The sequence below is a fragment of the Canis lupus genome, chromosome 21 (genome assembly GCF_048164855.1).
Source record: "Canis lupus baileyi chromosome 21, mCanLup2.hap1, whole genome shotgun sequence".
Lineage (NCBI taxonomy): Eukaryota > Metazoa > Chordata > Mammalia > Carnivora > Canidae > Canis > Canis lupus.
In genome coordinates, this window is record NC_132858.1 from 39,950,264 (window position 1) to 39,977,194 (window position 26,931).

The following is a 26,931-nucleotide window of genomic DNA, read 5'->3' on the forward strand; positions in this document are numbered from 1 at the left end:
TGAAAAAGAGTGGGAAGAGGTGAAGAAATCAAGAGGGAGGAAATGAGAAAAAAAGTAAAAGATGCACCTAAGATCAGAATATCGGACCTATTACATAACTCACAAATACATGGTTTTATTAGAGGTTCTGGCAAAGGCATGTCATCAGAAAAAAGATTTATTTAGCCTGACTATTCTTATCCATTCCATGATCTCTCTTGGTTACCTGCTCTTGAAAAAAAAATGTAAGGTTTTGCTCTGTGTTACACTGGGTAAGTCTATGAAGTCATCTGTCTTCTAAATGATCACCATTACGAACCCCACCCCCAGAAATCCTCCAGCAGTACCACACAGTGCTGGGTGTCCCTGGTTGGTCCTCCCCTACTCCCAGAGCTGTCTTCCAGGCTTACTGCCCAAGGGTCTGCTGGACAGTGAGCAAAGTAGATGGACTTTTATCCAGTTTCCTTCCCAGTGACACTGTTCATCAGTCTAATTTTTTTCTGATTCTTGGAAATCACTTACATTGCTGTTCTCACACTTGGCTACTAAATGGAGTCCTCTCTGTTTTTGTTTTTTCTTGGGGGAGGATGGTGGCTCCAACATACCAACATTACCATGAAGCAATTTTACTGCTTGCTGACTTCTTTTCTCTTATGGACTAAGCTTTTAATCACTGAAAATCCCTAGCTAGAATAACTTATCTCCCTCATCCTAAAACCTCAAGCTCTTTGTTCAGATAATTCTTTTTCTCAAAGAAAATAAACTGTGATTAGCCAAATCACCCATGTTTTTGCTGTATTTCAGAATAATTGCTCCAAGAAATTAGTATTTTCAAGAGAATAGCAGATGCAGCAGTCTGTGATCTCCATTTCGCTAGTTCTGTACTATGATCTTTTACAGATAAAAATGGAACTGTTCTAGGCTCTTCTTGATTTAAGCAATCTTACACAATGCCACCCATGGCTTTAGCTTCCTTAGCTATAAACTGAGGGGCTTTCTGTATGATAAACCAATTGACAGAGGTCTTCATGTACCAGAGGATCCAAGACAACTTCATTTGCATCTTTCTTCCTGATGTCTCATATCCCTGTTAGCATCACAACTTACTCATCTAAGACGCTTCTTCTGAGGACTGACTCCTGTTCTTCCCTGGTCTCTGCTGAAAAGGACATCTCTGTTATAATTATTGTGCTGGAGGGGAAACATCTGCTGTCGTTGAGTTGCCATTTATCATCATGTTTTCTAACAGTCCCACGTTTCCCACTAGAACATCAGAGCCTAGTGATATTACAGCTCCAAATGCCTTCTGTGATCTTCAGAAAACAAGCATTAAAGGGATAATCTGTTAAGCAAAACAAGGATTCTTGCTTGACTTTGTAATTGTTTGGAGGATAAAGACACTTAAGAAAACTTAAGTCATTTTTCACAAATCATTCACTTTCTAGTTCCTTTAACTCTCTTTCTGAACTCTTCATAACTGTGAGTTGTGAATCAATGTCTCCTTTTTATTTTTCTCATTGTTTTTGTTATTGCTGAATTTTTTAATTGAGGTAAATTTGCAGTGAAATATACAGAAATATACAAGCTTTGACAAGTGCACACATCTATGTGACCCACACCCCTCAAGATATATATATAAAACATTTGTCACTCCCAGAAATCTCCTCCTGTCTTTCCCAGTCATCCCCTATCCTGGAAATGATCACTGATCTAATTTCCAGCACTTTACATAATTTTTACCTATCCTAGATTTCATTAAAGTGGAACCATATAGTAAGAACTATTTTGGGTCTAGCTTCTTTCATTCAACATAATGTTTTTGAGATTAAACCATGCTGTTTCAATTAACAAAAATCCATTCCTTTTTTATTGCTGAGTAGTATTCCATTGTATGGATATATCACTGTTTATCCATTCACCTGCTGATGGGTACCTGGGATCCCCCCAGTTTGGGGACTGGCTATGTTTCCCTTTAATAAAACAAAAACAAAATTGTGCTCCATTCATATGAAATACTGGCAGTGTTTAGGTCATACTAAAATAGTTTAATTTATAAAAAGGAACTATGAAAGTATAGTTGACGTACAAGTAGTAAATGCTTAAGTGAAATGTTAATGAGATAAAACATACTTGTAGGTCCTCAACTTCTTCTAACTTTAGTTATATGAGCATTTTCTTCTCATCTCCCTTTTTTTGGAGTTTGGAAGATTGTCTCTATATGAATAGACACTCCTGGTCCCTTCTGCCATGGTAATGCAATCGTATTGAATACACTTGATAGGATAATGGAGAGTTGTCAGTAGTGCTGATAAGTTGGTACTGCTCTCATTCCCTTGCATTCAGTGGCACATTCGAATTGATGAAGTTACCACTGTGGTGTAGAGGGAGACTTTTGTGTGTTCCATTATCAGGGCAAAGTTGAAGAGGAGAACCTCACTCTCAACAAGCTTGAGCCTTCACTATATTCCCATGAAGGGACTCTGTTCTCTTCATTTGTAACTTTACTTGTCATCTCTCATTTAAACAAGGCAATCAGAAGTGTCTGGGGCGGGGGGTGGGGGTGGAATACAGGGCCGATTCACTAGCAGAGCCCCAGAGCTATTTGGGGAACAAAGAGCAGAAGGACTCTATGCTCTGCATTTCAGAGCAGTAGAAGAACCCTAGCTGCGTGATAGTAAACCAGAGCACAGCATCGCAAAGATGCTCATGGCCCAGGTCCAGGAGCCACAGAACAGTTTCCTTGCCCTCAAGCCAGGATCAAAACAGATCCATGCCCTGAAGGGATGGTTAGGACAAGGACAAAGGCTGTCTGTGTGGACCAGTCACCAAAGACTAGATGAGACAGGGAGACGCCATGGGTATCTGCAGCAACAGATGATTAAGAGACCAGAGGTACATCCTCATACCACCCCTGCCTTTGCACCAATGAGTCCTCTGAAACTTTGTTACAACATCAGAAAAAATGGGAGAGGGTTAGCCAAGGGTGACTGAAATGAAGTTTTCACCACTGGTAGAAAGGGGACAATAAAAAGAAATTAAAAATGAAAATGAAAAATGAAATTAAATTAAAAATGAAAATGAAATTAAATTAAAAATGAAAATGAAAAGTGAAATGAAAAAATAAAGAAAGCTTGATTTCTCTGATACCCAAGTTTGTGGAGAGAATTTATAACTGACACACTTGTGTAAGCATAAACAATTTCTGAAAGGATTGGCAGAAATGTTAACAGTTGTTGCCCCCGGAGGAAGGGAATATAGGTGTAGTGTGGGAGGAAGGCTTGTTTTTATTCTTTAGTTTTTAATATTATTGGACTTTTTGCCAAGTACATTTACTGATTTTTCAATGAAATCTAATATTTAAACTAAATAGATAGACTGGACATTCAATATTGAATTGACAGGAAAAAAAGTTTCTTGGTTCTATTCCAACTGCAGCCAAACACTTGGAATAGAAACTGGGCTGTTATGTTCACTCATAATAATAGTCATATTGTTTTCTGTTCATTGTTTTTTATGTACAGTAATTTGGTCATGAGATAACAAACTTGGATATCAAAAATTACATGTAATGGAATGAAAAAAATAGATTTTATTAGATGAAGTTAATGGAAGCAAATAAGTTATGAGTGATTAATTTTTAAACTGCTGTACCACTCCCTCACTACATGGACATGACTTTTGTTTCTTAGTTTCTCCTTCAGCTTGTCCTTAAAAATTACAAATTAAATAATGCATATGATGATTTTCAAACCAACGGCAGAAACAGGCTTATAAAAGCAGGACATTTTTCTCTTGTGGCAAATTATATGGTGGAGTATTTAGTGATGGGAATTTGGCCCAAAGCAGCACACCAGACACTCTGCTGTATGTGATGGTTTCTAATTCTGTGGGGCTGAAGAGAATCAAAGACAAGATCATAAAGAACAAAACTCATATGCCAATACGTGTTCCGAGAAAGCGGGTTTCAGGAGAGTGAAAACTGCCTCTAGAGTTCCAGAAAAAAGTAGGGCTTCGTTACTTTACTGGAAATATTTCACTGGGATGTCTGATTTTATTGGGTGCTGGTTTCTGACTTTAGGGAGCTTATGCCTATTTTTAAGGATTTTGAGACAGTGCATATCCTCTCTCTTCCCCTTCTCTATAGTTCTACTTTATTTTCACTAACATATGTTTCATATATTATATAATACAGATATATTTACTCTGATGTCTGTTTTTCATCCAAATGCCAAGAGGGAAGACTTGAGGACTCATTTAAATTAACTGGTTGAAGATTTTTTCAAGATTTATTTATTTATTTTTGGAGAAATAGAGAGAGACACAGAGAGAGAGAGCATGAGCAGGGTTGCGGCATAGAGGGAAAGGGAGAAGCAGTCTCCCTGTTGATCAGGGTGCATGACATGGGGCTCAATCCCAGGACCCCAAAATCATGACCGGAGCCAAAGTCAGACGCTTAACTGACTGAGCCCCCCCAGGCGCCCCTTGGTTGAAGATTTTTAAACTAATAATGATTTGGGGTCATACCTAGGCTTAGAGGAAGCAAAGAGAACAATGTACAAATCAGCACAGGAGGAAGAAAGGAAGGCACAAAGGGAAGGAGAGAGAAGAGGGAGAGAGAGAGGAAGGAAAACAGGGGAAGACTGCAGGGAAACCGCAGGGGAGGTGAGGAGGAGACAGAAAGAAGAGGATGGAAAGAGAGAAAAGTATGGAAAGAGAAAGAAGAAGAGAAGGGGGAGGGCATTATCTCGTGCTGAGCACCTACACCTTCATGCATGGTGCCAGACCTTTGCAGGCTCATCAGACTAAAACGGGGTTGTAAAAACAACATTCATCTCACTTTTACTGACAAGGAAATGGGCTCAGAGCGGTAAAGGAAGCTTCTTGCTTTTCTCCAGGAACTCAGCTGGCCTGCGGTGAGCTCAAGAGTCAATCAGAACCTCTGACACCTTTTTGCTCAACAAAGTCACCTGTGAAATGATGAGAGGTTCATAACTGGGGCTTTTAAAAAAAAATCTTAAAGGGGCTCTGTGAAGGAGATGTCAGGCACTAAGAGTTAAAGTAAAATTACTCTGAAGTATATTTGATAGAAAACAGAAGTATGTGGCTTTTTAAAGTTAACAAAAGTTTTGTTTTTTGTTTTTTTTTTAAGTGGGAAAAAGTGTGGCTTAAGTGAAAGGGACACAAAATCCATAACTTTGGTCAAGAAAGCATATATCAGATCAGTCATGAAAATGGGTGAAGCAAAATCAATCATGTTTTATTGATTTCAAAAACAACAGATTTTGAACCACATAAAAGTCACATTTTGTAACTGTCAAGAAAACTCACTGAAGACCATGAATTAGCTCGACAGAAATGAACTTGCCTTGAAAGAAACAAATTATCTGCTAACATCTATATTAATGGAATATAAAAAACCCAAATGTCAGGAGGAGTACAGAACTTTTCCTGGGTACAAGCAGTGCTTAGAAAGTTTCTTTGGCCTTTTTTTAATAAAGATTTTCGATTTATTTTAAGAAATTTATACTTAGGATATGTTCACAGGGAAGTGAAATTTTATTGATAAATTATTTCTGAAATGGCATATAAATTTTGAGACTTTATGACTCTGACCAATCTGTTTTCCCTGTATACTATATAGATTGATGTTTCTAGAAAAGACAGGATTTTCCCCATCTAGTATTGAAGCACCAGCACTCTCTATATGTCATCTTCAACATTCAGATCAAAGGCCACTTTCTCCACGAAAATCCCACCAACGTCATCTTTCTTTTGTGGAACTATGGTACCCATGTTATTTGTACCCCTCTATTACACAAGAATAATACAAGAATTTCTATACTGGATTATAAGGCTTTTAAAATATGTTCTTAGTATATCCTCTATTAAACTATAAGCTACTGGAGAGAAGGAACTATATCCCTTTTTAATTTACTGTATAAATATAATGATTATTGCTTAACATTTGTTGAACAGTGGAAATAAAAATAGAAATGAGTATCATATGCTGATATTTGAGGATAGAATTCTAGTCTTTTTTTAATTTTTAAATTTGAGTATAGAAAACACATAATGTTACATTAATTTCAAGCATACAACATAGTGATTCAACGTCTGTGTACGTACTATTCTGCTCACCACACTATCATCTGTTACCAGACGATGCTATTACATCATTGACTATATTCCCTATGCTGAGTTTATTTCCATTCAATAACTGGAAGCTTGTATCTCCCACTCCCCTCCACCCATTTTGCCCATCCTGCCCTTCCCTCTGGCAACCATCAGTTTGTTCTATGTATTTATAGGACTGATTCTGATTTTTATTTATGATTTGTTTATTCATTTGTTTTGTTTTTTAGATTCCACATATGTGTGAAATCTCATGGTATTTATTGTTCTCAAACTGACTTATTTCCTATAGCATAATACCCTCTAGGTCTATCCAGGTAGTTGCAAATGGTCAGATCTCATCCTTTGTTATGGTTGTGCAATATTGCATCACACACACACACACACACACACACACACACCCCTTCCTTAACCATTCACCTATTGATAGACATTTAGGTTACTTGCATATGTCGTTGCAGCAAAGAATGCTGCAATAGACAGAGCAGTGCATAAATCATTTGAATCAGTATTTTTCATTTTCTTTCTAGTCTTGAGCATTGTTTGGATTTTGGTTACAACTTGAAAGTTTAAATTAGAGAGTCAAATTTATCTTGAACTCTTGATTGTATATACAAAAACAAAAACAAAAACAAAAACAAAACAAAACAAAACAAAAAAAACAAAAACATTTAGTATCATACAAAATCCACATTTAGATATTCCCTGAAATTACACAGATTGATTATATCTCTAGGTTGACAGACCTATTTTTCCAGTCAGCAAAAATATGACAAATTGCCAACAAATTCATGCATCCTTTTATGTATTCAAAAAATTTTTAGTAAATGAGTTTGATTCATTGTTTCTTTGCCCTCAAATATCCCATGGAGTTGCACCTAAGCTGCCTTCAAAGGAGAGACTGCTGTATAAATAATGAGATGGCCCAATAACTTAGAAGTTAGTTGGAAGTAAGACTCAAGTCATCTGTCATTTCTTTTTTTTTTTTTTTTAAGATTTTATTTATTTATTCATGAGAGAGGCAGAGAGACACAGGCAGAGGGAGAAGCAGGCTCCTCGCAGGGAGCCCAATGTGGGACTCGATCCCGGGTCTCCAGGATCAGGCCCTGGGCTGAAGGCGGCACTAAACCGCTGAGCCACCCAGGCTACCCTCATCTGTCATTTCAGATAAACCATTTCTCTTCTTTTGCTCAGCATAAATGCAATTATAAGACACATTAAAGCATAGTTTTTTCCTACATAAAGAACTTGTACAACTGAAAAAAAATCTAACCATACACATGGCTTTGAGCTGGCATCTAGATTCAGCTCTTAAAGAAGTCATGAAACAGACATTATGCAGTCTACATTAAGCCCAGTTTCCTAGTTGAACAACTCACAACTCTCACCAATCTTTTAGTGCTAATGAGCAATTTAATGTTATGTAACTGCTCCAAGGGAGCAGTCAGCATCATTTTTTTTTTTTTTGCATTAAACAAACACACTGAAATGAGGCATATTCCTGTAACTTACCATATATTTGGATTCAACTCTAGTTGGTGGTAGGAGTCAAAGTCATCTCGTAGGATAATGCTTTCGCTATGTACTTCAGCTAAAAGAAAAATAAAGTACTTAGAAAAAAATAAAACAGATTTAGTTACACAGAAGGGTCAACATGTTGCCTTTATGAGGATAACTATAAATTAAAACTGAATTTTAAATGAGTGGTTGATTATATTTGCTTTGCCCCTAAACTACTAAGGGACAGAGGTAAAGGTGCTGCTGTTTAGACATACAGAAGTCTGGAAACCAGAATCCCCAAAGAGAAATCCTACAAAGTTGTCGCCAGGCAAGAGAGGCATGTAGGCCAAGGTCAATACAGACCTACAAAGAGCAGTCATGCAAGACTTGCCTCTCATAGCTCAATAGGCCCAGAAAAGATTCGGTGTTAACTCACTATGTATTTATCTATCTACCTACTTACTTATTTATTTAAGATTTTTATTTATTTATTTGACAGAGACAGAGCTCACCTAAGTAGGGGAGGACCAGGAAGAGGGAGAGGGAGAAGCAGGCTCCCACTGAGCAGAGAGCTCAACGCAGGGCTTGATCCCAGAATCCCAGGACCCCAGGATCAAGACCTGAGCCCATGGCAGAGGCTTAACCAAGTGAGCCGCCCAGGTGCCCCAGTGTAAACTCACTTTACAGCATAGAAGGAGATAGAACATTCTGGATGTTTACTATCGGCTAATATGGCTGGTATTTAACCTGTTTCCTCTTCTCTTTCCTACTATCTCCCTCTCGCCCTGGCCTGTTTTCTCTCATTCTAACCTCACTCATTTTTTAATTTAATGTATTGCAAATCATTAACATTTTCCCCCCTCAAAGCTGCATTGGAGAAATGATCTACATGAGTAAGTAAAAATGAAATTATGTTGAAAGTCAAGAAGAAATCCAAGGAGCCATCATAGTTTAATATTCCTTATCATTACAGTTGAGATTATATTACATAAGCTATTTTTAAACTTTAGAACAACTTTGGGCATTCCAAGAGCAAAGACTGTTTTCATAAACTGCAGAACACATAGTATTTCCACTGCATAGAAGGTGGACAAGTTAAAAAACTTCATGGCCCATTCTTAAGTTGGTGTGAGAAATGATAATTATTTCTACTCAAGTTGTAAAAAATGAATTTTTTAGTGCTTAAAAACCCTCTCATCCAATTCCTGTGGTTTGCTTGGGGAAGTTTGTTTTGGCTAATGTAAATTCTCTGGGCCTATATAATTTTGTTCACATGTAAAATAGTTTATATATGCTTTTTTGGAAAAATTAGAATCGTAGGACCTGATTAACAAAAAATAACCAACATTTTTTATTTTTTTCAAAGGTGATTTTTTTTTTTTGGCTCACTTGAAAATAATTCATCACCTCACTGGGTAACTAAAATCACCTCCAAATATCGGGAAGCATACTTCCATATTCTCTTTGGTGACACTGCCACCCACAGCCACCTTGGCTCTCTTTATGCCAGGTATGCCAGCAGGTAAGCACATAACGAAGTCTGGGAAACCAGTGAATCAGCATGTATTAAGAGCAATGGCCACTCAAGCTCAGAAGCCTTAGGCAGGACAACAGGAGAATATGGATTTCCGCTGGAGAAAACGCTGTGATGTAGTCTGTGCGTGGGAGTGATTTAATGATTCCTCTGAGCGACTGGATGCGGTGCCTGAAATGCCTACAGGGTACAGCTCTCCCAAATACCTAACCTGGCCGAGACTGGGCTGGGCCACTGCGGGTCACCGGTCTGCCTGGGCTGCCAGAAGGCATGCTTCTAAGCACTTGCGTTCGTCTGCCAAAGAAGAAGAGCCCCAAGCTGTAGCATTACATAAAAGTAGAGCTTCTTAAGGCAGATTTTCCAAAGAGAAAAATAAATTAATTGGGTTTGTAGGTTGAAAGGAAAAGCCCAAGAGACAAATCACTGACCCATCAGCAAGTCCTACCGTGAGAGACATCTGAAAAGGCTGCAGCCAGCCAGGATGATTTATTTTTCATTCTTATTAAATAGCGTAATGTAGGAAATTGCTGTTAAAATAAATCTTCACTAACACAAATGAAAAATTGAACTCTTAAAGATCATTTGTTTTCTAGAGAATGTTTTACAAAAGCGTGGGTAAGTCTCAGTGGTCATTGCCCATATATTTACTTCTTTCCAAATACTGTTATGTCATTGACTATATGATTTACAAAAAGGAATTCATTTCATCCTCATAACAACCCTAGGAGGTAGGTACTATTATTACTTCCATTTTACGGATGAGGAAACTGAAGCACAGAGAGGCTAAGTAACTTACTCAATGTACATGGCTAGTGAGTGGAAAAGGTGAGAAAAGCCTAGATAGTGGCTCCAGAAGCTGTCCTCTTAGCTACTACACAACCCTGCCTTTCACGGCACTATGGAAAGAGCACAAGAAAAATGAGAGGTGGTAACTTTACATAGTGCCATTAAACAAAGCTTATGATTATTTCAACGGCCTCATTTCAATTTTTAAAGAAATGACCAAATTCCTTCTCTTTTTGCAACCAGTACTAGTCTGAACAGGTAATCTGAAATGACTTCCATTCTTCTATACATCTAGCTCCCTACCACTATCCCTGTGATCTACTATTTATGGTGAGTAGGAGCTCTGGGGAAAATTTAGCATTACAATACAGGATGCAAAGATCACACTCACTAGGATCCCAAAGCTGAATGTATTAACAGGTTCAAAAGTCCCTTAATTAGCTCCAGCTGGGCAGCATGATCACCTCCTTGGTGAGGTCCCATGTTCAAGCATAATCTGAACCTGAGACCAATTTCAGTAAATGATCAGTGAGAATGAGAATGAGAAAGGGTAGGAAGTTTCCTCACCTCTATATCATCTGCCTGCATGGCCAAAGGAGTGACAAGAACATCTAGTACTAAGATTAGTGACATCAGGGTCTTCAGCACTTACCTAGATGTGGGTGCATCGTGGCTTCTGTTGGAGCTGGACCAAGAGAAAAAAAGAGAAAAATGACTGATTAGCAATGAAAGCAAACTCCAGTAACAATCAAATACAATGACAAAACTTTGGTCATAGTAAATTAAAGGGTTAGAACCTTTTAAGAGGAGTAAGGAATTGTTAATAAACGCCTTAAAGTAAGACATTCACCTCTCTTTTTAGTTATTACACTTAAAAGTAATGCATTACTCTTGAAGTGAAGAGTAGAACCCCTTACACTCAGAATACTTGTTTATGATATACAAGCTTAGTCAGGTGTCCCTTGAAACACATAATATCAATATGACATGATAGTTAATGGATATGCCAAAACCCAGTACCTGTCAGGGGCTGTTCTGGGTGTTAGGGAAATAGATAAAAGCATCACCTTTGCTCTCAAAAGAGCTTACCATCTAGTAACTAGAGTTCAGTGTAATAAGTGCTATGGCAGAGTGTTGGGAAGAGGCTGGGGGGAGACAGAGGACAGGTAATGGATACCAATTCCAGACTGAACAGTAAGAGAGTTGCCAGGAGAGGTTTTCCAGAGAAGATGATTTCTCTGCTGAGTTGGTTTTTTTTTTTTTTTAAGGTTTTATTTATTTATTTGAGAGAGAGAGAGAGAGAAGCAGACTTCCTGCTGAGTGGGGAGCCAGATGTGGGGCTTGATCCCAGGACCCTGGGATCACTACCTAGGTTGAAGGCAGATGTTTCACCCCCTGAGCCACCCAGGCACCCCAGTTGTAATTTATTTTATGATATTTCGGAAAATGAATAATTAAAGATCCAAACTTCTGAAAAGAAAGCCAATATATTCATAACCTTGTGAAAAAACCCTTTAGTATAATAGTCTGGGTGGTTTAAACACCTTGAAAAATATTCACACATGTATGGTGTAAATACAGTCCAAAAGCTAGTAAAGTATTAGTCCTGGGAAGCTTATTTTAATCATCTCTCAGTAAGTGATCATATCAATCTAGTTTTATGTAGTATAACAAAATTTCTTTCTTAAATTTTTTTTATTTAAATTCAATTAGCCAATATATAGTGTATCATTAGTATAACAAAATTCCTGAGCCTGTAGGAAGTTTAACCTTCTTTCCACATTTATTGGGGTAAATGTACCACAGAAAAATTAGAATAAGTAGCCTGAAGAAGTATAATGTAGTTTAACATTATTTATTACGCTCCCATTTGGATAGTACCTGCTTTGCTTCACACTACTAACATGGATGACTTATGTGAATCTGGCATTAAGGGCTTTACTCTTTCCTTTATTAAATATAACATGCATACTTTATAGTCTGTCCACCTTCCAAGTGTTTGTCCAGTACCACATTTCAACTACATATATTATATATACTTTCCTACTCCTTTTGCCACTGAACTGTTTTTTTTTTTTTTAAAGATTTTATTTATTTATTCATGAGAGACACACAGAGAGAGGCAGAGACACAGGCAGAGGGAGAAGCAGGCTCCATGCAGGGAGCCCAACATGGGACTCGATCCTGGGTCTTCAGGATCATGCCCTCGGCTGAAGGCGGCACTAAACCACTGAGCTGAGCCACCCGGGCTGCCCCACGGAACTAGTTTTGACTCATCTTTCTTGATTGCTTGAATGTTTTTATATCAGCATTTTGTTGGTCTATTACTGATTCTCTGCCTCTCCAAGGACCTTAGACTGCCCTCACCTGACCACCCCCACCTTGGTCCAATTTCCCGGCTCCTTTGACTCAAAATTTCAGGACCAACCCTAGCTACCACATAAAGTTGCCAAATGGCTTAGACTGGAAGTTTTGTTCTGAGAGAGAATAAAGATGTTCCTAAAGAAGTAGGCTTTGGCTTTGGAGAAAGCAGGATAGAAAATATCTTTAACAGGAGTGTAAAAGACATTCCAGTTCTTTCCAGGTATCTCTCCATCAGGAAAAGAATACCAGATTAGACAGCTGACCAAGTACATAGAGGGGAGGATGCACTGAGGATGGGGGTTTTCAGAGGAAATTCTAGCAGAGGTTCTCTGCTGGTTTTCAAAGGGGAATGAATTAGACACAGAGGAAGATGGCTGGAATGGTTTTGTACCCAAAGAGATCACTGAGGGGGACACTTCACGATATGGTCCTGACTTAGCTTCAGTGGTGAACCGCATGAGACTATATACATCAAGGCTGGACAGAACTTTAAGCTGTGAGAACTCACTACTGTAACCCAAAATTGTTAACAAATTTGGATATTCCTAGATTCACAAAAATGATTAGTTGTACATCCTATACTACAGAAAAAAATCACTTCTGAGAAAAATACGAAAAGTTCACTTTAGTTTATACAAACATGTGATTACTTATTAAATCATTTATCTTCCAATAAATATTGGGGCAATTCAGCTTAATATGAAGTTTCTACCAACAATCTGCAAACTGTTATAAACAGTGCAATGGTTAGAGGCCAAACTTTCAATGGTGTTTTAGAATCAAAGTACAATGATCATGGGATACCATATCCTGCAGTTGGAGGTCATGGATCACTCCAAGGAGATCCATGAGCATTGGCAATGGATAAATAAACCCAACTTATAATTCTGAATATCAACTAATTTGTTACTAATCCTAGGCAAAATGACAACACTATCTGGTTTTAACCAGACGGTAAATGTGTAAAGGAATGTGTTTCAGTGAACTTGATGTCATTCAAAATAATCACACATCTCTTAGACTGGAAGTTTTGCACATAGGGGTGCACGTATCTTTTTAAATTGGTGGTTTCATATTCTTTGGGCAAATACCCAGTAGTGGAATTACTGGATCCTATGGTAGTTCTATTTTTAATTTTGTGAGGAACCTCCATACTGGATTTTTTTCATTGATAAGTTCATATAGTTGAAAATATAAGAAACCTGAGTCACTGTTTTTAGAAGGTACTTTAAAATTTGCTTGAAAAAAATATTCCTTGTAGAGTTTTCTTTTTAGTCAGCTGTGCTATTCTTGAAATGGTTTACTAATCTCCATGAGCTATTGTAAGAACAAGACTGGAACTGCCTTGAATGAATACAAGAACTCGGTAGTAATGCAGACTTCATAAAAACAATTATGCCAGGGATAGTGAAGGTGAGTGATTATTAAGTGACACATTGTAAAGGGACCCAATTGACAACAAAATGAGCAATTCATAACTCAAAGACTGAACAGGCATAACATGAAAACAAGTAAATTCTATAGCAAAATATTCAAAGAAAAACATGCTTCTTGGTCTCTTTAAACAATTTACTCTTGATTTGTTTAAAACAAAGTAGAAGAAAATATATACTAATATTTTGTTGAGTAAATTAAAAAAATCACTTGTCTATATATGTTCACACATCTGTGTGTTAGTGTTGGTTCTAGAGTGACAGGTTCTCTCCTAAGAAGTATCTTCATTGGGAAGGGGGAAAAGATTTTTAATAGCTCATTATTTTCTACTCATAGTGAATTAGTCCGACCTTCACCATATTATGAAAATAACTACTTATCAATCCCTTTCCAAACATTTAAACACAACTGATGTTACATATCTGTCCATTGCTTGGCATAGGTAATGTGAATATTACCTTCCATTTGCTAAATACATTCTCTCTGTTACCTCCAATTAATTAGAGCAGCCCACAGACTGTAATAATTTGTCTTATGACACTAGTAAAAGAGACACAGCTGAGTTTTGCTGATGGAAATGGAAGATCAGAATGCTTCGATAAACTTAAAAGGCAGCAAACACCTCTATTTTCATATTAGCATCTATGATTTCATTTGGATCTTGGACCACACAGTCATGTTTTTCTTAATCACATTCCCTTTGTTTAAATCTTGTTTTTTTTTTTTTAAGATTATTTATTTATTCATGAGAGACACAGGCAGAGGGAGAAGCAGGCTCCCTCTGGGGAGCCTGATGTGGGACTCGATCCCAGGACTCCGGATCACAACCTGAGCCAAAGGCAGATGCTCAACCACTGAGCCACCCAGGTGTCCCAAATCCTTGGGTGTTTTCAAGTAAATATCATAAACAATGGATCAAGATATGGTTTCTCAATATCAAAAGGGGGCAGAAATTCTTCCTATCATCAATTCAATTTGTCCAAGAGACAAATTACATGCTGAAGGTAAAGAAGCTTCGTTTCTTAAGAAAGTATTTCTGTGTTTACGCTTTTTCAAAAGCTGAACCCACCAGCATCTCATGAGATCACATCAGCCTAGAAGAGGCACATTAGAAAGAATGAGGTCATGTTTAACTTCCCCAAAGGTTGTTCTTTGGACAAAAGTCTTCATCCTTCAACTCATCTATTTTGGAAGGAAACTTTTAAGTAATCATGTTACTCCAAAATGTATTTCTGCCCATTTTTTTTCAACAAATAATACAAAGGATGGAGATTTCAATATGCTGAGGGTTGTCTAAAAACAAATTGAGGGAGTGGTTGATGAGCTTTGTGTGAATATTACTGATTACTTAAGAAAAAGCCTTTGAGTCTGGCAAGCAATATATATATGATGACAGGCACTTCTTGCAAATAAAGGTATTATGTTATGGGGACTATATCTCCTGGATCATTTTAGAATTCAAAGGCCCTAGGTAGTTTTGCCTCAGGTATCTCTTCACCTAATTTGAAATTCAAATGTATGAAATTTCCAAAGCTAAATATGACAAATTAGACACGGTCTGTGAAGTTACCATTTAATGAGCTATGAACCTAGACTTTCATCTCCCCAGGAATAATTTCTTTATTACTTTTGTATTTTATTGCAATAAAGAACCATTTGACCTTCAAGTATGATAATTAAGCTTCCAAAAATGTTATAAATTCAGAGTGAAAATAGTTCTCTCTGTGTTCTGGAATATACTTATGATCAGTATAAAAGATTCCTTAATATTTAAAGACAGCTAAATTATACACAGAACCAGCAATATTAGGAGGTGTTTTTCTCCTCCCTTCCCCCCATTCCCATCTCAATTTGATTTGTGTCTCATAACAACTTATCATCTGTCATATTCTAAAATAAATGGAATAGGAGCAAAACTAAAATATATCTTTATAATCTGCAGATGGGGGAACAGAGAAATCTGCCGGTTAAGATTAATTCTACTAGGAACTGTCAATAATGGGATCTTAAGTAGTAACACTTGTGACTCCTTGTCTTGCTCTGCTCATGCCCTGAACTTTTCTGGTATTTTCTGGGGGAGATAACCATACATTTTTCAAGACCTTGCCGAAGATATGAATTAAAGTTTTAAGTGAAAAAAAATCAGAAAACAAAACAATCTACTATCTGAATTGTTGGTTTTTTTGTTTGTTTGTTTTCCCAAATCATTGTGTAATGATCTTTTAAAACATCTTAGACCTCTGAGAACTTGAGGAGATGAGGTTCATAGTTGGGGCAGAGGAGAAGTATAGCTGAAAATTGACCTGTGGCCTGAGCACATATGATTTTTAGATAACAATCAGAGGTAGAAAGAAAAATCATTAGGATCATCACCATCATTATATAATTGATAACAACTACTACAATACCAATACCACACTACTACTCAGAGGAAGCAGCCTTGTTGCTAATGTGAACAAAACTTGGCTAGACATCTGCCAATATCTGTTCTCCTTTCCTTTATTTTAACTGAGTGGCCACCCAGTTAGAGGCATAGTTCACACTGTCCCCTGCAGCTTCTTGTGAAGAAGAAATTAATCTCTGCTTAGAGGGAGTGAGCAGAAGTGACCTGGGACACATTTAGGGCTGGATCATGCCCTTTAAAGGAATGGCCATGCTTCTCTGGTCCTTTACCCTTCCTGCTGCTAGAACCTGCAGCAGCCAGCTTGGCCCCTCGGTATGGAAACTATGTGCTGGACACCACAGCACAAAGCCACCTCCAGACTGATTTATGATGAAGAAATGTACTTCTAACCATTTAAGTCATAGTTTGATAAATCTTGCCATAGAAGCTTCATACTCTAATTAGAGTTAACTTCCTATGGGCTGGGGAAGGGGTCCATTTGGGGAAAAGATAATCAATCCCTCTCTATCTCAGCCACAATCCTAAAAGCTGGAGTGGAAATGAGGGCTGCTCAGACTGTGAGTTCCCATGGCTAGAGACTCTAACTCGTGTATCTCTGCATCCCCTGCCTAGTAACAACAATTGGCACATAGTTGCTTCAAAAATGTTAGTTTATTGGGCAACGATAACACAAGACATCAATTATTGGACACTAATAATACCAGCAAGACATTGCTGTTAGGAAATTCTAATGTTCTCTGTTCCCTCCCGTGTTGGTCACTGGAACCTCTGTTATAATCTTCATGTTATCTTACTTCTGACTCACCTTTATAAGCCTAAGGATACACTGTACAATTCACCTTGTTCTAAAATAAAGGCAGCTTATCAAAAAGGAAAAAAAAAACAACACCCCAAAACGGAAACTACAAAAAAGCCAAACCAAAAAGGGCAGACAATCAAACAAGTTAATAAAGCGGAAAACACAGAGATGATGATAAATGAGGGTCAGAATAAAACTACATCCAGTTGACATGAGTAAGATGCATGCTCTGACGTCTTGAGTTGGGTCCTACTATAAAGTGACAGAAGCCATAAAGTTACGGAAATTGAAGAGTTTGTAACATGAAAAGAAAACACATTGCTCAGGACAAGGGAGGCATTTTGGGTACAGAGACTTGAGAGCCGTCTCTCCTGTGTTTTCTTAGAATGAAGACACTGAGTAACATGAAGAACATCATTTGAAAAAACATCCATCCAACTGTGAGTTTTATAGAGCTGCTCCTAACAAAGTCCATCAATGTGGAAGGAGTGTCCAATGCCTAAGTATGATTATAAAAATGATTCTAGGGCGCAGGAAGTGCAGACTGACTGGCCAGTGAAGAAATAATAGTGGTTAGACAATTTTGGAAAGGTATATCTGCTCTGTGTGGTTCATTCATTCCCTCAGCCAATAACTGAGTGCCCGGATGCTGTGCCAGCTTCTGAGGATATAAAAATGATCCGGTCTCTCCTGGATCAAGGGGTTTACAGTACAGTAGAAAATACGTGTAGAAGTTAACACCTAACAATGCAATACAGTGAACTAAATTTGGTTAGTAAGTAGCAGGTGGAATAATGATAAAAATAAAGATGATGGAGGAGAAGAGGCTTGAGCTGGATCTTTCGGATGAGGGCAATTTCATCAGTGAGGTGGAGGAGGTGATGAGAAGGGTGAAGAGTCGGCAGGAAAAGGAAGCAGCATGTTTAAGCCACAGAGACAGGCGACAGGACGGCATGTCTGATGAAGTAAGTCAGTGCTCACTGCAGTTGAGCCAGAGAGTGACGTGTTAGGCGAGGCGGGGGGGCAGTGGGAGAGAGCCAGAATGCAGAGATGAGGCTGGAGGGATGGGTAGAGTCAGGGGGCCTTTGAAAGCTGGGGTAAGTGGCACAAATGGAGGCATTTTCAGAGTTTGAGGCTGGGAGTAAAAAAAAAAAAAAAACAACAAATGATGTTTGTGTTGAAGAACATTTTGATACATGTGTGGAAGACCTGAACTAAAGAAATGGATATGTAAAAAAAGAAAAGGATTAGGAGATACTAAGAATATACAATAAATTAGTCTTAGACACATTGGATACAGACCTGGATGAAAGAAAGGAATGAGGAAAGGAATGTTACCCGGGTCTCTGATTGGGTTGATTAAATCACTACCCAGAACTGCAAGAAAGGGATCCCGATGTGGGGAAAAGTCAAGTTCAGTCTAGAATATGTGGAGTTCAAGGTACCTAAATGACATCAAAATGTAAATGCCTAGTAATGATAATGATAGTTAACATTCAGAGAGTATTTATGTGCTAGCTACCATCCTATGCACATCGTTGTTGCATTTAATCCTCACGACTTGACCATGTTTCTTCGGGCACAGAGTATTGTGCCAGGCTCTTGGGAATGGCACGGGATGCAGCATAATATGTGTTAATTAATAATAATGAATTCCAACTCTTGAAAACATGATTATGAAAATCTGTATTATTTATTACATTAAACAACTGAATCTCTGAATTTAAAAATACAGTTGGATTAATAGGTCGCATGAAATAATATTTTGCAATCCAAAATAAAATTATAATTTAAGGTGTGTTCCATACACTTTGCTCCCCTCCCCTGAGTGATTCATTATAAAGATCCCAAACCTAGGCTTTTTGTCCTTCAAAATATAGGAGAATCTAGCAGATTATATAGCAACTTGAGTAGAAAGTGTACTTCTCTGGATCCAAAAGAACTCAATGTCAAATTCTTCTCAGGCATAAATCTTAGTGTTTTGACTTTGGACTAGATAAAGCTGTCAAGTGGGAATGTATATAACCCTGAGAACGGAAAAGAAGGCTGTTTAAATCTAGGTTCAATCACCTTGGGATAAATAGCCCCAGTTCAAAACACCATTCTTTAGGAAATTAAAAAAGTAGTCAGACCCACCTTGAGCCAGTAGCAAGAAATTTTACTATGGCCCCATGAGTCAGCTCTTCGTCCTTGTTTCTTTAACTCTCATCTGTCCTCAGGATCACTTAGGAACATTTTTTGCCTGCCACAGCTGTAGGAAGGCTATAGCAGGTGGTGAGACCTTGAAGCAAGATTAAGGGTTCCTAGATGGTTTTACCAAAGTCTCCTAATTCAACTCTCTTCGTTTGTAAATTACAAGGATAGGGATGTTAGGAACACAGAGCTGGAACCGCTAAACTGAAATGTAAGCTCCAGAATAGCCATGGGGAAAACAGATGTATTTGAAAAGCAAAAATTTTAACACTGGGCAAATTCAAATGGAACGCATCATTATTTTTCACTTTAACCATTAAAGTAAATATGGTAAAACCCAATTCTATTAGTTGATTCTGACTTGTGCCGTGTGAATTAATCTAAAAAATTTGAATTTCAGGGTACTGGAAAAACATTTAGCCATCTAAGTTACTGAGTAAAAAAAAGAATAGGCAAGGGAAGATTTTGGAAGGTCTTTTTTTTTTAAGATTTTATTTATTTATACATGAGAGACACAGAAAGAGAGAGGCAGAGACACAGGCAGAGGGAGAAGCAGGCTCCTCGCAGGAAGCCCCATGGGGGACTCTATCCCGGGACCCTGGGATCACACCCTGGGCTGAAGGTAGGTGCTAAACCGCTGAGCCACCCACAGATCCCCAATTTTGGAAGGTCTGATGTAAAATTATACGGTGTTTGGGTATAGAAGATATTCTTTTTCAGCTTTATTCAGGTATAATTGACAAATAAAAATTGTATGTATTTAAGGGATATAACTCGATGTTTTGATGTATGTATACATTGTGAAATAATCACCACTATCAAGCTAATTACCATATCCATCACCTTAAAAAGTATTCTTAACGTGCTGAAAAATATCTAGGTAGGTTAAAGCCCTTCTTCCCTTGCTTACTGAACTTTTTATCTCCCTCCATCTCACAGTTTAAACAAACGTTCACCAGTCCTTATTACAAAGAATTTAAAAATTCCAGAGTTTGGGATCTGAATGCAGTAAATACACTGCCTAGCCCGTGGTCCAGCAGCCCCTAGAGGGTACAGCCACACTGTCTACCGCTCTCCGCTCTCAGAGTGATGAACAGCAGAACAACTGCTGAGCATGGCAGAAAGCAGCCAAGGTTTTTGGCTCCTAACTATGAGCCTGATCCCTCTCCCCTGACATAAAACATTTGCCTTTGGTTATATCCACTTCCATCAGCCCAACAACAGAGAATTCCAGCATGGTTTATAAATGGCATGCACCCTTTGGGGCCACTACAGGGCATGACTGCTGTCGGCCGTTCAGCCTGCCATCTGGCCTTGCTAAATAATCAATGTATGTGTGTGAAGGGGGCATGCCAAGAAGCTCACAGGCCACTGAATAAACACACGCGCCATTATTCCCCCTGCCCTGCCCCCACCAGGACGTGGGCGCGCTGCTGGACCAGCAGCAGCCATGCTGGTAACACTCACATCAGCTTCACATTTGCCACTTCTGTCTTACAGGGGCTTCAGAAGTGTGTATTCTCTCCTAGGTGTTCAGGGCATTGCAGTGGCGATGATTCTTTTTTAGTGAAGTTGGGGGTTCCTTTTTAATGTCTACTTTTTAAAATTTAAGAATCTACTTTGTATAATGGAACCAACATTGATTTGGCAGTGAGCCCTGAGATTTGGATTCTAGTCCCGCCATTTATGAGTAGTGTATATTTTGACAAGTTAACTCTCTTGGCTTTGTTGCTAATCTACAGATGAGGAACTTACAGTCCCAGGATCAGGCATAAATTCAAATATGTCCTCATTCCCAGTCTATACATTCGCTAACCACACTTACCTCAACATTTTCAACAGGCTTCTTATAGGTGATTCTGAGGGATCTGACTTTGGTCTGCAGACCTTTCTATATTGTTCGATAGTAACTCCTGTAAAAGCCTGACTTATCCTAGTTCTTTTCAGGTTTTCAGTCTCTTCTGAAATTGCCTGCTACTCTGATCACCTGTAACAGTGGTTCACAAAACATTACCACATTTGTCTTTAAAATCACTTAGTGGCAGGGTACATGGATGGCTCAGTTAGTTAAATGGCCAACTCTTGGTTTCAGCTCAGGTCATGATCCCAGGTTGTGGGATCGAGCTCTGCATCAGGCTCTACACTCAGTGGGGAGTCGGCTTGAGGATTCTTTCTCTGCCCTTCCCACCACCCCCACAAACAAATAAATCAATCTTGAAAAAATAAGATAAAATCACTTAGTGACATTTTGGACAATCCCCCAGATGGTCGCATGGCTAACTGCCTTACCTCCTTCTTGGTCTTTGCTCTGATGTCACCTCCTCAGTGAGAATCACCTGACTTAGTTGCCATCTATTTAAAATTGCCGTCTGCCTCTTCTCCTTCCACCCAACTGTGTAATCTTACCCTGCTCAATTTTTAGTTTTTGGTTTTTCCGATAGCATTTGCCACCTCCTAACATGTATCACATTTAATCACTTATTATATCTCATATCTGTCATTTCTTTCCTCTCCACTGTAATATAGGCTCCAGGGGAGCAGGGATCGCTGTTCTGTTCACTGATATATCCTGAGATCTAGCCTGGAACAGTGCAGGGCCCATGGTAGGCACTCAAAAATCTTTGCTGAGTACTGAATATGAATATTGAATGAATTCACTTCTTTATCGTCTACTGCTGGGAATCAATCTAAACAGCTTCCACTTTCAAAACAACTGGGAGTATACAACCTAGCACTTCTCCACCCCTAACCCAGACTGGAAATGAGAAACCTCTGGTTCCTCAAAAGTACTATGACATGTCAGCAAGAGATGTGTTTACAATTACTTAGGGCCTCAGGATTCAAGTTCAAAACCTGAAATCCCTGAACTTGGTGTGTGTTCCAACAGCACTGAGGGGACCCATCAGTGTGTAGATGAAAATCTGTGAATAATTTTCTGATTTCTTAAAATGGTTATTCATACATTTTTTAAACTGAGGTCAGTGTAAAGGACATTCCTTTGTGATATAGCATTCTTTTACAGCCATGCTGACCTATGGTGTTCCATAGCATGAGGTCAGGGTTAAAGAAGATCTCTCAGGAGGCACCTGGGTAGCTCAGTGGTTAAGCATGTGCCTTCAGCTCAGGGCATGATGCTGGGGTCCTAGGATCGAGTCCCGCATCAGGGCCCCCACAGAGCCTGCTTCTCCCTCTGCCTATGTCCCTGCCTCTCTCTTTGTGCCTCTCATGAATAAGTAAATAGAATCTTGAAAAATTAAAAAAAAAAAAAGATCTTTCAGGAAGGGCAGTGATTTTTCAATTGCAAAGTGTTTAAGGTGATCAATCAGCAAACATTTATAGAGCATCTGCTTTTATGCCAAGTATTGTTAGGTATTCAGAGAAACAAAAAATTAAGTCATGGTTCCTGCCTTCATGAAGCTTTCAGTTGGAGGACATGAGCAGTTAAAGAATTAAAACGCAGACCAATCATGTTAAGAAAGTCAGGCAAGGGATCCCTGGGTGGCTTGGAGGTTTCGCGCCTGCCTTTGGCCCAGGGCGTGATCCTGGAGTCCCGGGATCGAGTCCTGCGTCGGGCTCCTGGCATGGAGCCTGCTTCTCCCTCTGCCTGTCTCTCTCTCTCTCTATGTCTATCATAAATAAATAAAAATAAATCTTTTTTTAAAAAAAAGAAAGTCAGGCAAGTCATCCCAAAGAAAGAGGCGTGGGAGTTATCATTTAGAATCTTACTGCAATTCTTGAAGTCCATTTACCTCAACAGAGTTGTCCCTTCTGCTTCGTAAGTATAATCCTATATTTGTTATTGTGTGTGTGTGGGGGGGGGAACTTTTTTTATTCCTTTACAACCTAAATGACAGAAATTTACTGTAAAAATTTTTAAAAATACAGATAAGTTTTAAAAAAATTAAACATCCACAATCTCACCACATTGATCTACTTACTCAGGCTTTTTATTTTGCATTAGCTGACTATGAATAAAACTCTTCTCCAACAAGATCCTTCCCCTTTATCATTAACTGAGCCTGTACTTTGTATCCAGACTCTGAAAGTAAGGTTACACAGAGCTTAGATCCAGAGACCTACTTCTCTATGATTCCAAAGCCTTCATAAAGCCTAAATCCAAAAGTAAATGACTGTCGACCACCACTCTCTCCTTAGCCTCAAGAAAGGAAAAGTAACCCCTGGCATCTGGAAGCTGGCCTGGCACTCATAGATGGGCTTTGCTGTTCTTCCAATGAACGGAAATGATTTCACAGAACATCATCTGCAGACAAAGGTGCTCTGTCTGGGATTGTGATGGGTCAAGACTGACACAGGACCATTTCATAATCATGCCTAAACACAGACACAACCAGAATACTGTCCCACACACAGTACACCAAGCATTCCCTTCTCCTCGCTAATAGTCGTGGCTATGTTGTCTTTTTACAGTCATAGCTTAACCTTCACTCCAGTCTTCCTCCCCTATAGATAGGATTTTTTGAGATCTCTAACCAGAATTACTGGTTACAGCATCCAATACAGAGCAAAGCCCTACTTCTACAAACCTTAGCCAAAATCAGGAAATACAGGCCCAAATATCATAATCCTTTGTAACATCCTCTCATTGAGATGTCCCATGGTTCCATGGCGTGCCTTCTCCATACTGAAACAAACATTACACCCAACCCATCAACTATGAGGGTGCTCCCAGTGGTCTTTGGCTGCAAGACACTGGATGCTTATAAATATGCTCTGTGTCTATCAGGGGGTGTAGGAGGGAAAGAGAGAGTCCCCACCCTTCCCTTGAGTCTGTTTTCCCCTCTGGTCATCCTCTCTCTCTCTCTCTCTCCTTCCCTTAAATCTTTGATTTTTTTCAAACCCTCAACTTTAAACATTGCCTCACATTTACTTCTCAACTCACAGTAATCTTCCTTCCCTTGACTGTCTGTCTCCAAAGTCTGGGCAAGAGCTTTCCAAACTACAAGGCAGCTTCAGGTGGTCTGGCCTCTCCTGAAACCAACCTCATTTATAATAAAATCACCAATGACCTTCTAACTGCAAAATCTTAAAGCTTTTTCTCATACTTCATCCTCTCTTCTCTCAGAAGTTTTTGTCCCTGCTGAACACCACCCCCATGATGAAATGTCTTCTTTGAGTCTCCCAGTCTCCCAAGCTGGCCCTTTCTCCAGAATCCCTTTTTCTTCCTGCTTCTGAGCCATCACTAGCCTTCCACACTGGGGCCCTTCCTCCCCTCTCCCGAGGATCTCCTGGATGAGCACATTCTCTCCTCAGCACCAATATCCTGAGGATTCTCAGATCTGCCCTCCTTCCCAGCAGGCTGGTGGAAGGCCCTGCAGGGATGGAAGCAACTTCCTCAGGGACAATGTGTTGAAGTCCAATTTGTTCTGTTCTCTTCCAAACACCTCTAATGTTTCTTCATTTCTTCTCTTGGTCCCAGGCATCACTGGCCATCAAGTCCCCCAGGCCAGAAAACACAGAATCACCCTGGACCCTCTTCCTGCCCTCACTTCCTATATGATCACATCTTCTCTGAAGTATCTCTACCATGTCCCCTTCTTCTTCTAGTCGCCAAGACCCAATTTTCATTCAGCTTAAAATTTAGCTCTCACCTCGGCGATACAGCATCCTACTACTGTGTTTAGCTTCCTCCAACTCCTAGCCCCTGCAACCCACTCCACCCCCAATCCCAGAACAATGTTGGAACTCCCGAGCAAATGGAGGGCCCTTACAACCTGCTCCACTTATCTTCCCAGCTTAGCTATAAGGACCTGCTGGGTAGCTTCCTCTTTCCCACATCTATCAGGCTAGTTTCATTCATTCAATACACATTTACTGGCTGCATGCAGACATTGTGTGAGGCCTTAGTGATTCGGTAATAAAAAGCACAGTCCCTGTCCTCAAGGAGCCTGTATCTAATGGCAGACAAGGCACCTGTGATAATTTTTTTATTAAAATATGCAATATATGGTTGTCAAGTAAAATGAACACATGCTGAAGGAAGTGCTTCATTTGAAAGGTGGTGTAATGTGATGGTTAATGCCATGGGCTACTGGCCAAAGTGCCTGAGCTCCCGGCCCAGCTCTGCCAATTTCTAGCTGTGTGACCTTAAGCAAGTTGTTCTCACTGTGTCTTCGTTTCATCATCTTTAAAGTGGAGGTAATAATCGTTCCTTCTTCAGAGAGTTGCTGTAAAGATGAAATGAAGTCACGTTTGCAGAATGGGTAGAGTGGAGTCTGGCATATAACAGCACTGACAGTGTTTCCATTTGTATTATTATTGTGCCTTGAGAGGTATGCCTAGGGAGTATGTTACCACGTAGGAGAGTCGCCAAGACCAGCTTGATGAGGAGCTTGAGGAAGATCAGAGAGTTTTTTCCTCAGGAGGAGGCAATACTTAAGCAGGGTCTGAAAGCCTGAGTGAGCCACACAAGACATATAAAGGTAGTCCAGCCCAAGAAAATGGGGGAGTGTGTAAATAATACAAGGTGATGGAGTAAGGTGCTTTCTGGGAATTTTAAGGTATAAATGAGAGGATGACAAGAAATGAGGTGGGGAGGGGTTCCTGGGTGGCTCAGTCAGTTAAGTGTCCAATTCTTGGTTTGGGCTCAGGTCATGAGTTCACAGTGGTTGGATCAAGCCCCAAGTTGGGCTCTGTGCTCAGCATGGAGTCTGCTTCAGATTCTCTCTCCCTTTCCCTCCCTCTCTCTCTCTCTCAAATGTATACATAAAATCTTTTTTTTTTTTTTAAGATTTTATTTATTTATTCATGAGAGACACACAGTGAGAGGCAGAGGCATAAGCAGAAGGAGAAGCAGGCTCCTCTGGGATCTCAGAATCACGCCCTGAGCCAAACGCAGACACTCAATCACTGAGCCACCTAGCTGTCCCAATGCATAAAATCTAAAAAAAACTAAAACAAAACAAAACAAAAGCAAAGAAAAGAAGTAAGATGGGGGAAGCAAATTGAAGCCACGTTGTAAGGGATTTTCTTTGTATGCTGTGAAAAGCAGTAGAGATTTTTACCTGGAAGATGAACTATTACCTCCAAGTGAGATATTGAAGGGTTTTAAGCAGGGACATGATAGATCATGTTTTCATAGAATCATGTTTCAATTTTAGAAAGCTCATTATAGCAGTCCTGCTTAGGGTGCTGGGAAAGCGGGAGCAAGGAATCCCAAGAGGAGGCTATTAAGCAAAGCCCAAGGGAGATGATAGGGTCTGATCGAAGGTGGGTCAGTAGAAATGGGAAGGAGACAGATGGAAATTCCTCTCCTTTTTTCTTAAGCTGCTGCTAACCCCTCAGGACTTGCTCCCTGGGGAGCCTTTCCTAAAGCCCCCAGGCAAAGGTAGCTGGTCTGCCATTTACGCCCCAGCCCTGGAGAACAGGACAAGGGTCTTTCTTTACATGTATAGCCATATTTAGCACTTGAGCTAAGAGAGGATTTTGTAGGTGTTAGATACATGTTTGCAAAATAAAATCCTTCAATGGATGTCTTTTAAGGAAAAGGACTGAGATGACAGACTAGGACTAGTATGTTTTCTAACCCTTTTACTTTTTCAATATGCTTAGCCACCAATACAGTCTTATAAAAATAGCTGTCCTCAAGCCCACAAAGCAAAATTTGCTTTGTTTAAATTGTTTAATAAAAATCAACAAACCTACTGACTATGTTGTAATTGAGAGACACTATGCTTTGGCATATAGTGACTGTCATTTTCTTCTCTTATAAATACATTAAATATTCACTATCCAATGTATAAGAAATTATAACATATTAAATTTATGTTATTTTATTTAAGGGGATAA

At 39.2% G+C, this 26,931-nt stretch overlaps 1 protein-coding gene across 2 annotated transcripts in view; it reads right to left on the reverse strand.

The window, feature by feature from the left end:
• The window catches only part of RELN (reelin), a 498,553-nt gene that overhangs the window by 262,212 nt on the left and 209,410 nt on the right, over positions 1-26,931 (reverse strand). For both annotated transcript variants that reach the window (XR_012014160.1, XM_072791484.1), the window contains exons 5-6: positions 10,584-10,616; positions 7,624-7,702 (exon numbers count right to left, since the gene is read on the reverse strand). Coding sequence is in view for 1 of the 2 variants with exons in the window: in XM_072791484.1 (XP_072647585.1) it covers positions 7,624-7,702; positions 10,584-10,616 (112 nt within the window). In the remaining variant the exon portion in view is untranslated. The remainder of the gene's footprint in view (positions 1-7,623; positions 7,703-10,583; positions 10,617-26,931) is intronic.